This window comes from Triticum dicoccoides, chromosome 5B, assembly GCF_002162155.2.
Source record: "Triticum dicoccoides isolate Atlit2015 ecotype Zavitan chromosome 5B, WEW_v2.0, whole genome shotgun sequence".
Classification (NCBI taxonomy): Eukaryota; Viridiplantae; Streptophyta; class Magnoliopsida; order Poales; family Poaceae; genus Triticum; species Triticum dicoccoides.
The window spans coordinates 604934803-604949307 of NC_041389.1; the positions used below are offsets into that span (position 1 = coordinate 604934803).

General features: G+C 45.8%; 1 protein-coding gene and 1 pseudogene across 1 annotated transcript; both read right to left on the reverse strand.

Moving 5' to 3' along the window:
• Nucleotides 1-7872: 7872 nt before the first annotated feature.
• LOC119311993 lies at nucleotides 7873-9668 on the reverse strand (annotated as a pseudogene).
• A 1135-nt stretch (nucleotides 9669-10803) lies between these two features.
• Nucleotides 10804-13078, reverse strand: LOC119311992 (scarecrow-like protein 21). Its single transcript, XM_037587712.1, has 2 exons — nucleotides 11352-13078; nucleotides 10804-11248 (listed from the first exon to the last, which is right to left on the reverse strand). Exon 1 carries the CDS (start codon nucleotides 13002-13004, stop codon nucleotides 11379-11381), a length of 1626 nt encoding a protein of 541 aa, XP_037443609.1. The 5' UTR covers nucleotides 13005-13078; the 3' UTR covers nucleotides 10804-11248; nucleotides 11352-11378.
• Between the last annotated feature and the right edge of the window lie 1427 nt (nucleotides 13079-14505).

Here is a 14505-nt window from a genome sequence, read left to right on the forward strand (position 1 = left end):
CAATCACCAATCCTACTAACCCATGTTAATTCCGTTAAAACATAACAAAGCTCCCATAGCTCTAGCATTACCCGCGACTCCGTGCATAGTACTTTCTCCTCTATTTTGTTTCTCGAAAAACTTGTAGCTAAACCTGGGTGTATTGTATTGCACCCTTGATGGACAGTAACATCAAAAAAAATAGCAAGAAGATCAACAATTCTGAAATTTTGTGGCTTCGAATACACACCAACGTTTTAGAAACGCATGTGTTTATGGCCGATGAGCGGCTCACAACATTTCACACATGGGATAACTTGCACGAACGATAGGGCATTAGAGTTCTCATTTTTATGTAAAAGGAACTGTAATCCCCCTTTTCATAGTTTTGCAGCCATATCTCCCCATACCTAAGTGGTTGTAATGAAGGCGTAGGGGTTAGCCGAGAGAGTTAAATTGGACAGAAGAGGCATGATGCATGAAGAGCTTGGCTTGGTGGCTTCGAAAGCACCGGAGTGGGTGCATCTTCGACAGGCAACACCCCTCCATCTCGCGCCTGGTGCAACAAGTCCAAGACGACGCATGCCGATGGGCCAAGGCAGGGGCCTCCGGGATAGATAGCTTGTTGCTCGAGAGATAGGCTTTTGTCACAGTGGGCTGAGCATCCCATGTCTCTGCTCCGGTCATTCACTCCGGGATAGATAGTGTTACCGAAAAAGGCTTTCGCCCTGCTTTATAAATAAAGCAAACCACCACAGCCACAAAGTACCACAAGAGTTCACTCACCCACACGCACACACAGAGAGAGTCGCACAACGAAGAGTACAAGAGGGTTCTCTTGAGGGCACAACTCAACAAGCCCTAAAATGAAAACAAAGGTGGAACAACCGCAGCCGCAGCAGCAACAAAGAGTCTAGTCCGGCTCGGGTGGTGGAGGAGAAGCGGCGGTGCCAAGCGGAGAGCCATCGAGCAGAGGTCGGCGATGATGGTGTTGATGGTGTCTCGGTCCTGATGACGGCTAAGCGGCCGCCAGAGCTGCAAGTAACCACACAATTTAAAGACTGTGTCAGTGGCACGTCGAAGAGGAGCACGCTAGATGACAAGCTTGTTGCGCACAGTCCAAAGCGTCCAAACAAGGACTGCAATGAGCAGCCACCTAATGTGGCGGCCTGACGGGGCAGACGACTGGACCTCGATGAGGAGGTCGGGGAAGTTAGTATTACACCAGCTACCGCCGACAACCTCACGGAGGCAGCCCCAAAGGAACTGGATGGAGACGCACGAGAAGAAGATGTGATTTAAGGTTTCCTCGGTCCCACATAGGGGGCAAATCCCATCGCCCGGGCCGTGCCGTTTTACCACCTCCACGCCGGAGGCAGGGGCGAGCCCACGTTGGCCCAGCAGGTAGCACAGGACACCGGGTAGAAAATCTCGTTACCTTGTAACCATGGAGCAAAATAGAGAGGGACACCGGTAAAAAAGAGTGAGGGACACCGGTACTGCTCCATGCGGCCCAGTAAGGAGAACAGCTGCTAGCACGGCCCACTTTAAGGGTCCAACTCGCCGGGCGCCGCGAACCAGCAGTTCGCCGCCACGCCAGGTCCTCCACACCACATCTACCGATCTGATTCATACCTGCGCCTCCGCCTCTTGGTCTGCTTCGTCAGGCTCGCTGCAAGTCGTCAGGAACCCCAAATCTGGCCAAGTCGCCGGTAGCCGGATCAGTGGGGAACTAAATTGGTACGTCTGCTGCTGCACCAAAGCCGCAAATCCCCAATGCGATGTGCATCTATAACATCCAGAATCCAATTCTTGATTGCTTTTCTACCATAGGGCACTAGGGCTACTGGATAGGGCTAGAGAATTTAATTGTACTTGGTATTATAGGATTATCTAGAATTATCATGCACTGAGCGGAGATTGGAGAAAAGACCGCGATACTCTTGAGCACCTACCGATTGGACGCACATGCACAATGTCAAGTAAGTCTAATTATATACCTAGCAGTTCAAGTACAGTAATATGTTTTATAGTTCTTTTTTTTCTTTGTGCAAATTTTATTTATCTTAATAACGGCTGGGTAAAAAATCTTAAATTGCAGTAGAAGCTCAGTTTATGGACTTAAAATGGAAAAATATCAGCCAGAAATTTTAGTTCCCCACTGATCCGGCTTCCGGCGACTTGGCAAGATTATAAATGAAGTGATAATTGATCGCTTTGGGGCCATGAAAGAACTTACAAAAATATTTTGAAAAGGTACTTGTCTTAACACATCTGTTTATTGCAGAATTATACTTAATATGTTACTAAGTGGTTTTGTTTCTTTTGTTCTGTAGGCAATCAAAGCTCTAATGTTGCATTTTGTCAGCATCCTTCGTACTTATTTTCATAATTTGATGCTCTGCTATTGCTCCATATTCTATGATCAACTAATATTTCAAGTGAACCTCTTATATTTGGATTTCTGGTAAGCATATGCACTCTTATATCATATTCTATGTAGATTTTATTCTTATGTGTGTTACTATTATGTATATTACTACTTGATATCCACACATGTGATGGACATGGGACACCGCGTCATTTTCGTCCTTGGTCCGCCCCTGGCCGGAGGGATAGATAGTGTTTGAACCGAGTGTCATGTACTTTCTCTGTAGGTTTTTTCCCTTTACATAGGTGGAGCGCATATTCCTGCATCGTGTCTGGACGCACTTCACGTGTGGGCAGTGCGAAACACAGCCAGTTTGGTGGCCAGGACGATCCGATGGATTTGTGGGACAAGAGAGGGGGAGCCACCGCGTGAAGCCGGTCGCCGACGTGTCCCCCGGACCGCGTGGACGCACAGCGCCGCCGGGCCACACGTAGAAGTTGGCTACGGCACCGCCACCAGGTGGCTGGCTACAAGACGAAGGTTGCTGTCCACGCTGACTTGTCAAGATCTCACTGGCTGGCGCGGTTCGACGTGGACGGACGGCTCCTTCCTGCGCGACTGCCAATCTGCCAAGCAACCAGCTCCACCGGCCGAATGGTGTTTGAATTGTTGGACTGACCGGATGGGGATATGCATCCATGTAGGCCAGGCAATTCCGGCGCTGACGTGGCGCCAGCTAGCGATTATCGGCAAGGCGAAGACAAAAATCAACCCGCCTCGGATGATTTGCGTGGCGGGACGTCTCTGCAATCTCAGCTCGATCATGCTTCTCATCGGTTTGATGCCATTTTCGGCAGAACAGTGCAGTATTTTCTCTCAGTTTTGTCCACTAGCAAGAAAACACGCACTCAGGCGATGCCATACACGCGTGTGTAATCAGCCCGATGGTTTTAGGAAAACGAAACTACTTTGTGCACGATGACCGGTGGCCGATTTATGCATGATCCATAATCGGACGCCGTTGCATATGCCGCTTCGTCACATCAACGATGTGATTAATAACGTCGTGCATAAATTGGCTAGGCCACGTCGTGTGTATAGCAGGTAGGGGTGGGCACTTCAAAACCGAAAAGCAAAAAACCAAACCGAACCAAACTGATTTAACCGATTTGACAGTTTATTCGGTGTTCGGTTGTACGGTTCGGTGTGAAATATGGTCACTATTCGGTGTTCGGTGTCATGTTCGGTTTCCATCACTAAGAAACCGAATTTACCGAAGAAACCGATCTATCCGTATCCTAGTTTGACTGGTTACCATAAATGGAAGCACAACAGCCAGCAGCCGAGTATTAACTAATATATATTTTCCTAACAAATATACGTTTGCCACGACATCTGGCCGGCCGGTCACATGGACTTCCCTGGCTTCTTCAAGTTATAATGTGCTGATGCATTATGAAACGAAAGTTACGTAACACCATGCAATGCTTAGCTCCAATCTCACAATTATACGTGACACCATGCTAATGATTAGTTTAATCCATTTGCAATATTTTATCTTTCTTTTGGATGTAGCGATGGTCAAAGGGCTCGTGAATCCCCGAAAAAAATAGTTGGTGAAAAAAATAAGTGTGCATATGTACGTCCCATTGATCTAGTTATTTTGTGCATCCTGTACAATGCCCACACTACATATTAGTAATGGCACTTGGACCGATGGATTCATGTAATTCGGTTTTTTGGTTAACCGAATAAACCGAACCGATATATTTCGGTTAATATGGTTCGGTGTCTAAATTTTATGTAACTATTTCGGTGTTCATTTTCTTAAAACCGAATTCACATAAAACTAAACCAAACCGAATTAACCATATAAACCGAACGCCCAGCCCTAGTAGCAGGTCTCTTGGGAAAAAGGCTCGTGCTACGTGTTGGCTGGCTCATCTTTGGTAAAGATTGATCGGGTCGTGAGCCGTTCGCCTCTCTTCTCTGTCTGTCTGTGACAACACAACCCATGTTGTAAAACTTGTTGCAACACGACCCATGTCGTCTCCGGCGTCCTCCACAACATTGGCTCCAGCACCGGCGACCGGCGTTTGCAACATTGCGGTGTCTCCCACGATTTTGGCTCGCAGTTGTGCAAAACGAGACCGACCACGGAGCATCACCGTGCCGTACTCGTTGTAGTAGCGTCGACCCGGCTCACCCGTACGTGCCCGTTGCCGTTGGATTGAACACACAGATTCAAACCGTAGACAAAGTCATGTGTAGGTGCATGCGTAGCTGCTGGTTGCTACAGGGTTGCATATTGCGCACTCTGGCAGTCGTTATAAAATTCACGTTCATGCACAGAGAGGCTCGGGATGTTGGTCTTGGTCGTCGGCGCCAAAGATGGCCACTGCCGCGGGCGGGAGGGTGAAAGAGAAAACTGAAAAGGGATTGGGGGAAGAACAGCTACAGCAGAAGCCAGAAGGGACCAAGGATAATCTCTGGTGGTTAAGAGGAAGGGGAAGGCCACTGCCGGCGACATCCGCGGCGTGGCGGCACGATGGCCCCTAGCCCTAGCACGTCTGGGCAGCGGCGGCTCAGACTAATCTGTCGATTTTCGGCCTCGTACCATATATACTTTGCACTCGTTTTGGACCAAGAAATCCTAACCCAACTCAAACCTATCTAGCCCGTTCTTGGGCACAACCCAAACCCAAACCCAACCGAACTGGTTTTCCATCTCTCAATCCAATAGAGACCAAACCTTCATATACAGAGACCAAATCAAAAACCAAAAGAGACCAAAAACTAAGGCCCTGTTTGTTTCATAAGTCCTAGGACTTTTTTAAGTCCCAACTTATAAGTCATAAGTCCTTGCCTGTTTGTTTACATCGACTTATAAGTCCCGAGTTCCTGCCTGTTTGTTTACAGGGACTTATAAGTTGCTGGTACGAGCCCAACTCCGGGAAGATGTCGACGTTGTTGTTGAGATCCAAGAAACCCATTCCCCTACCGAGATTTCCACCGGCGGATGAGCCTTCGGGTGCCTGCTGAGACGAGGGGAATTGAGAGAAGAAGGGGATCTCGTCCTCCTCATCGGCCATGGCGGCGGCGGTTGAGGGTGCCGCCGGCGGCGGCGATTGGTGTGACGCAGGGAAAGAGCGAGGTGACGAGGAGGGGAACGAGCGGATGTGCGGTACGCGACGCAGGGAAAGAGCGAGGCGAGGAGGGGAACGAGCGGTGCGGGTCTAGATCGATAAGTCCCAATAAGCTCCTCCCAAATCACCACAATAAGTCCCAATAAGTCCCTTGTGTTTGGTTTTGGGTGGGACTTATAGGGACTTTTTTAAGTCCCTAAACCCATAAGTCCCTGGAAACAAACACCCTCTAAGATTTGGAAAAAAAAACTAGTGCTACTTTCTTCCCAAATTTACATGAAGCTCGAGTGAAGTGCACGATGCATCCACCCGCCTCTAGTCTATACATAATCGACCCCGGCAGCCGCAAACCTCTGGCAATCTGCGGATCTCGACGTTCACCTTCATTGACATCGACGTCGATGGAGCGGAAAGGCAGGAAGCGTCAAGGGCGTTCCTCTCCTCCCAAGTCGGAGATTGCCCGTATAAGTGAGCCTCTGACCTACTGTCTTGATCTGATCGACTTCACGCTCGATGTACATCTAAACGGGCGGTTATTAGTTCTTTTTCCTGGTAACCCTCCCTCACTGCCTGGGTTTTGCTTGCTTCACCTGCGTGCTTGCGTGCAGTTGACAAGTTGGGCCACAATGGGGCCATCTTACTGCTGTTTGAGACGCCCTCTGGCTTCGCAGTCTTCGTTTATGATGGTGTCCAACTCTACCGGCAAAAAGCCGAGGAGGTAATACGGGTACGTTCTTCCTTCCTTCTACTCATCAACTCATGTACGTACTTGCTTGCCAGTTGATCTTGCCTTGCCATTCTCCTAACTTTCTGGATTTTCCTGCGGAAAATCTGGGCCAACTTTGTCAAGGATTATATGCCGCACAAAGTCCGTACACCTTTCTTTCCTTGCATCAAAATGATTATCATTTTCCTCTCGTCCATTGAGGTTCATTAGTTTTTTTTTTTTTTGTATTCTGTTAGAGCACCTAGTTGATACTGTTGCAGGCATGCAAAAAAAAACATTTTTTTCCTGAAAAATTAACATTGTGTGTGCAAAGAGATTTATAAATAGTCACTTGGTACATGTTGGAATGCAAGGAGTGTATTGCTATGCACCAATTTTTAGCTAGTAGTAACTGCAAGCTAGATATAATATGGTTTATTAGGCCTGAGACTACCAAAAAAGGCCACTAGTGTCCATGCATTTTGAAAGGCATTATCTTAGCTCATGAAGTTATTTTCATTTACGTACGCTGCACGAAAACCATGACTTAGATCAGGCTATATCTTCTTAGACATAACTACTGAATTGACCTCCTGAGCCTCTCTCATGATTTAAAGTTTGAATAATTGTTCTTTTTTTACTTTTCATATCTTGATCAGGTCATTTGGCTACAAGAATTCAGGAGATTCAAGAACAAGGCCGATGTATTTAATCATACTGGTGTCAACAAAGAACTTGCAGAGATGATCCAAAGATGGCACGCCCCTGGCCAGCTGCTAGCTGTTGGAAAGCCTGAGCACAAAGAAATCATTGAAGCAAAATTGGTCAGTATTAATAATTAGCTCCCTTGTTTGCTTATATATGTATGTCCAGGAGCAATTTTGAGCAATACTTTTACTGTGGCAGAAAATACTCTGCCTATATAATGAAGCTGTGCTGGAATGCTTGCAAAGATTTGGTGAGATCCTCCAAGAGGTGTCCGGCATTCAGTGTGAAGGATGGAGCGCGATGAAACTTGCGACAGCTTTGAAGATTTTAATCTTCCCTGATGACGACGACGACGAAGCATATCCCGAACTGGTAAATCATAGACCAAGTAATATTTTTTAAATTGTTCTTAGCATGGTCCTTGTGTATGTTACACTTGATGTGAACTTCGCATTAAGTAGTTATCAAAAAAGAAGGAACTTCACATTATGTAAATACGCCCATGGCTGTCTATTCTTTTCAGGAATTCTGAGGAGATGAGCTCTATAAGTTGAGGAACGATGGGTCACTCTACGACGGAAAACTTCTGAAGCGGAGCTGTATGCGCGTGTACAACGAGATGGTGCGGGCCCGTAAACTTATGGCCACTACGGAGATACGACTGGAGCTGTTGATCATGGAGTCAGAGGAAGCGCATGAAGAGACTGAAGCTGAGCAAGAAATGGCTGAGAGTTGTGAAGCTGTTGTGAAAAAGGAGAGGCTGTTAGTGATCTCCAACAGCAGCAGGCGCTCATGCTATGGCGTCGGATGACATGGCCGGCGGCCTGCGCGAGGGAGAAGCCGTCTAAAACGACCACGGCCACCACGCAATACAAGATTGTATTAGAGTTGAGAGTTGCATCTGAACTCTAGCAAAAGGCTGAGGAGGGTAAAATATGGACTTGTCTCCGTGGTAAGAGAGTTCAACTTGATATTCACTGATTGCATTTTACATCTCCACAGTAACATGGGCAGGTACATGCAGCTATAAGTAAACACGGGAGCAAAATAATGACCTATTTATATTGACCTATAGGATAAGGATACAGTTCATCCTTGCACTTGTGTTCGCCAGATTAACATTTATGCCGATGTTTCTCTTGGCGCCAGATGATTCCTCCTGCTGACTTTACCGCGTGGTTTCTGCTTCTCAAAAGTAACGATGTAGTCGCGGTAAGGTGGGATCCGAGATCTCCATGCCAACACATCAAACCTGTCTTCATCATCAGGAATTTCAGCACCGGTTATGAGTTGTTGCCATGTCAGTTTTGGCAGCTCACGTTGCTCCGGGCCAGTCTCCCTCAAATCGTAAGCCCAATATCCTTGAACCTTAGCCCCCACATAGGACGGCTTGGTGAAGTTGATAGGGATATTTCTCTCGAAAACGTCCTCATGGTGTATGCCGAAGGAGCGATGCTTCCGAACTAGTTCTCTTATCCTCAGTAATATGCTGCACCAAAATTTAGTATCAGGATTAGCTCTTAATACCCCACCAAATATATTTGCACCAAGAAAAGATCCATTTAGGTGAGCAGCCAACTGCATTCCCAGAGATGCCAGTTTTGGGTTCTCATCAGGATCCATGCTTCCAATTTTCCAAAGGCAAGTGCCTTGAAGAAGTACCAGTGTTCTTCTTGGGGCAGACTCTTCATCCTGATGGGCTGGGCAGTTCCCATTTTAGCAGCTTGATCTGTTCTGCCTATCACTACGATTTTACTCCGAGCACCTCGCATCTTCTGCAGGCATGATCGGAAGTTTTCCCATGCCGCCGCATTCACATCCCAACTGAAATCAACAACAAATAAGTACTTCCCCGGGTCTGCCTTGCAGTTCACCGCAAATTCTCCAATGTGCGGGTCATCGCCTTTATAGAAAAACATGTGGGAGAAACGACCCCGCACCCTCTCATCCCTGCAAGCATGCTGCACCAGAGTTTTCTTTCCGACTCTGCACGGGCCGATGATCGGAAGGATGCTGAAATTTGTTCCATCATGACTATCGTCACTGGATAGTAAGAAGTTGAGGAGTTGCTCTTTCTCGATGTGGCGACCAAACATGCACTTATCCATGTGTAGATACGTAACGTATGGCTGGCGAGACAGGCGAGGGCAGCTGCCAAGGAGCATCGCAAACTCTCTCATATCTGCGGTATAAGCCTCCAATCTTTCAAGAACATTTTTCAACTTTGTTGTGCTCCCGGTCCCAAATGCTACTGGTGTGTTCTTCGATATAGAAGCAGCAACAGCGAGACGAAGGCGCTTGGCGGTATTAAAAGTAGAAACGGCAAAAGATTGGCTCCCATGACTCACCTCGTCATCTTCGACGCTCTCTTCTCCAAGGGACTGGACCCTGAGCCTGTCGAGCATGTGGTACCCAAGATACATACCCTCGATGATCGCCTTCAGCTGCCGGAGTATCCCTCGATTTGTGATGTGCCGCCCCTCTGCTTCTTCAACAATGGTGTGCATCCTCAGCAAGATGCGTTCCAGCCTTGTACGATCCTCCTCCTCACATGTGTGGGTGCCATAATTTTGAGCCAGGAAAGATATGAACCTGCTGACAAGATCGTCCGCTACTGCTGAAATCAGAACCTCCATGCTGAGCTGAGCTGAGATGAGACCTCCCTGGGAGCAATGACCAAATGGAAGATAATTTGCAAATTAAGAGCAGCAACACGATTCCAGAGGTGACTTGAAGGGGTCGGTCAATAAAGGCTGCAGTCTTCCAGAAGCATGACTTTTTCGACAAAGCATAATCAGTGACTTAATGCAGTTCAAACAGTTGAATATTCCTACACCACAAAAAGTATTTATTTCAGTCTTCTGCTTATACATTTTAAAGAACGCAGCTGGAAGAACCATTTTGTGGCTTGCAAGTGGACTGCCTCAAAACAAAAACTCCACAAATGGACCAAATACAAGAGTGTCACTTTCAGACTATTTTGATGTTTCTCTATTTTGTGCAGATGAACAAAAAGTTAACAAAATAAAAACAGCTACTGGTGGGATAGAAAATAATAAGATGGCTCACTAACCAAATAAGATGTCCTCAAAACTTGTCACTGGATACTCTTACTGCAAAGATTAAGAACATCGTTTCGGGCAACCATGAAAACAGAGGAGCTGCTTCATGCATGCTCTGTTTCGGGCAACCATGCAAGCCTTTATCTCTTCTTGTTTTTTGACAGCCATCTTATTACATGGTCTAGAAGATAATTTTGCTAATTTAAAATTTAGACCATAGTGAGAAAGAAGAAGAAAATTAGACCACCTTATTACAGCTGGGTATATGCAATATGCTCCTCTCAGCTCCTGTTACTGTCATAGTTGGTAACACACCGATGATCTCAGCAATTATATTTCTTGCATAATCGTTCGCTGTAAAGGTGTGGTGTTAAATTAAACTGTGTCGTATCATACCAGAAATGAGAAGGACGGAGGATTGTTGGTAATTCTTCGAAAGACCCTTTTTTTTCCAAATGCACTCTTGGCTTGAAGAAGCATCAGAAGATGAGCTTCGAGAGCTTTCCATATTGCACAGATTTGGATGTGAGCTTTCCATATGTCACAGGCCCATCACATATTTCCTAGGCTTTTCGCCTTTTTCTCTTCTTTTTTTCCAACCGGGTATCCCCTTTCCATTAATCGCTCAACGGAAAGGTAGCATTATCCAGCATTTTACAACCATTTAAACACCAACGCACCACCTATGATCAGGAAACTAGGAAAGACGGAGCGAGTTGGGGCACTACCAGGAAACCTGCTATAGATGCCCGACCTCGAAACACCTATCACAGGACAAAAACCTACACCACCGAAACTACCCAAACAGTATCATAGCAGTCTCACAAGACAGCATCAAGCAGCAGAAGAGGTTATAATAAACCGTCACGTCATCATTACACAAATCAACGACGGTGAGGACATATGCAACAGGCGCCTCTTGTGCCTGCATACCCCTTTTAATCGTCTCTAAACATCCTCTAATTAGTATGTAGTACAGTATATTACAAGCATGTCAATCCTAGAACAACGGGAGCAAACCACAACACACCAAATTCCTAGCTATGAACATGTTTATTTATTTAATCACTGTGCCTTCTTCTAAGTCACGGCTGTCGCGGTATCATCACAGCAACTCTTGGTGCCGCCCACAAGCAGCAAAGCCCTTATATAAGCTCAAGTTCCATCTGAAACTGGAGAAAGGACAAATCACTCAAGCTCAGGTTCCAGTTCCAGTGAATTAGATGGCCAGTGAGCAGACAGACAACTGAACCGACCTTATAAGCTCAGGTTCCATCTGAAATTGGGGAAAGGAGAAGTCAGGCTATAGAAATCTCGTGAATCAACGTAACACGAATCACTCAAGAATTAAGTTTCAACAATAAAAACAGTGTACATACATGACATGAGCTTCTCCTCAGGACATGTCAGCACCATGCAGAAGACACGACCAACACTCTGCTCTTCCAACCAAGGTAAAGGACCCCGTCCCTCTCCTCAAGCCTGTAGCAACTGTGGTAGCTATCCAGCAGCGTTTTGATGGTGTTGTTCACCACCGAACTCAGAGGGTACGGCCTGAATCCAGCCATTGCAAACCTCGCCTTCCATTTCCCAAACACCTCGTGCCTCTCAACCCTTTCAGCACCCTCGCACGCGATCAAATTGACGATATCCCTTGCGACACAGTGCTGCTCCGTGCTAATCCGTCTCTTGTCATCCCTTGGGAGAGCAACGTCTATTGACTCAAACATTGCCGTATAGTAGTCGAGAGTCTCCAAGTACCTTGGCAAGAATGCACTTGTGTTTGTGTTCGACTCCTGCTCAACAAGAGTCACCACCCTAGGGGACAGGCTCTTGATCATTCTTACGATCCTGTCCCGGTGATTTTCCATGCTCACACTTTCATCAGGAGTATGGTGCAGCTGATAGGCAAAATTCACTACAATAGCCTCCCCAGGTCTTATGTCAAGATGCTGAATATAAACCTCATGGCTAGCAGCATGAACAGCATTGAACTCAAAGGGCAGGCCACACGATGCAGACACACTGTGCAATCTTGTCCCAACCATATCCAGTCCACCACCTCGGGCATAAGCAGAGTTTGAGTCATCTATACCAGTGATTCTTAGGAATGGTGGACCCCCAGGCCTCGCTGCAAGCGCCTGAATGATAGTTATCCACTGGCTTCCCTGTGCGATTTGGAAATCGATGATGTGAACGAAGTTCTCGCCTTTGATAGCCTCTGCTATGGCACCATTGGCTGACATGTAACCAAACTTGTAGAATGGGCAGATCTCACAGAGGAGATGCATGTAAGACATGAGCTCAGAGCTTGTAGGTTCTTTGCACTTCAAGGATTTATACAGCTTACTTCCAGAGAAAGAGAGCCTGGCCACAAGGCCTTCCAACATATACGCTCCTAGGCGTTGCATTGGATCTCCAGAGACAGACACCAGCTGACCTAGCTCAGATATCAATAGTTCTGTCGCATACATATCATTCGCAGCAACAGCCTTACCGCATGCTATGATCACCTGCTTCAAGTCTCCTGTGTTAATTCCCAGAAGCTGTCTCCAGTTATCTTGTTTCAAAGGATGGTTGGCTTGCAATAAGCTCTCGGGGCTGTCAGAGGCTATGTCCAATTCAGGTCCAAGAATTGCATTTTCTAGCTCCTTTAGTTTACTCTGGAAATCCGGTATCTCGGTAACACATGAAGCAGTTGGGGGTGAATCATATGTGTGGTATGAGTGGCTATCATTCTGAGACAGGGGGCTCCCACTTATAGGGGAGATGCTATGAGAAGATGTGGAGCTCTGTGTAGGATAAACACCATCTGCCAATGATGATTCGAGTGTGCAGTACTGTGCTTCAAATACTTGAGGATTGGAACTAATTTTCTGTGACCCATCACCTGAAGATGTGTAGTGAACATCCAGATGATTTTGCATCATATAGAACCGTCCATTTTCTGCTAAAGGCACCGAGTTGTTGTAGTACGCCATTTGTGAATCATCTGAGCATCTATACGTACGTTCTGAAGCCTTAGCTGACATACTGGTGATTGCAACCTTGTGGGACAAGCTCAAAATGAAGTTGATCCTGCCATCTTTAAAGTAAGTATAATTAGTATGTTACTATCACCATCAAAATCACAGAATCCAAGGAAGGAATGGATAAGCGCATCCTGAGTCAATTTTGAATTTAACACCTGAACTCACATCAATTTTACATGGGCATATGGTTTTGAACCAAATTATATTTCAGAAAGTATAGAGCAAATGCAATGAAGACCATATGTTCAAGTAGACAAACATCATTTCAACAAACTCATATCAATTTAATTGTTGACCAAACATTGTCAAGCCACATCTATTTGAAGCTGATGTTTCTAACCATTTCACGGTAAGAACTAAGAAGAAGCAAGTTCACCATATGCTTTCTTGCCACTCCTTGTTTAGCTACCAATATTTTGCTAAAACAATTGCGAATCAAACAGACTAAACGCAGGTTTTTAGATGAAGGAAAGCTCTTATTGAACCTCAGAAAATCACATCAAGACGATTCAATTACTGAGATTCTATTTTGAAATACATCAATAGCAGCTCACATTTAAGGCCATAGTTCCACCATGTATACGCCCCGTCGCCCCCCACGGCACATGGGTGGCTTGTGCATAACCCTGCTTCTGGCTGGCTGAGTGGCTGTGCAGAAGCCAGGTAGCAAAATGAACGACTGACACGAATGCATTATTCTGTGGTCAATTTAGGCTCAACTTTATTCCCAGTTTGCTTTTAGACCTTTTGTTTTATCTTCCTTTCCTTTTAGATTATGTTGAATCGCCTTGTTGTAATTCGTTTTTGTTTTGTTTTGTTTGGTCGTTGTATCTCCGGTGCTACCTTAGCGATCTGTTGCAGGCGTGTTCTAGAAAGAAAGAAAATCATCCCCAATTTAGTTGTCTTTTCATCTGGACAGCATAGCCAATAGCAACCAGCAACAATCCAATCAATGAAAAACTCAGCAAATTAGAAGGAAATGCATTTTTTTAAAAGAAACTAGGCAATACTTCCATTTCCAATCCGTCGAGAAGAAGCCTATCAAATTGGGAAAAATATCAAATTATGAACATGAGGGTGAGCAGGCCATGGGACTTGAAGGAAGCGGATGAGCAGACAAGCAATGGCATATCAAGAAGAGGGCATAAATTAAATTACAGATCTTTCTCTTAAAAGTAAGGAAACACATTATTAGCACTGGCAAATTATTAGTTGTACTGAGCCGCGGACAAAATAGACTTTTATGTATACAAAGAAAAATAATACACGATTGTGACTAGAGATAGCAGAGGCAAACAGCTAAACCTAGTTTATTCTTCCTAGGTGCGGCGTGGGGACATTTTTTGGAGGGGCAAACCGAGGACAAATTTCATGAAATTAATCAGCAGCAGCAACAGCGCAAAACGCCATGAACTAACAAAAAATTCAAGACCGGCCAACGAGTAGCAGGGCTGCTGAGCAACATGAATCACATCACAAGCAAAACAAGAAGTGCAAGAAA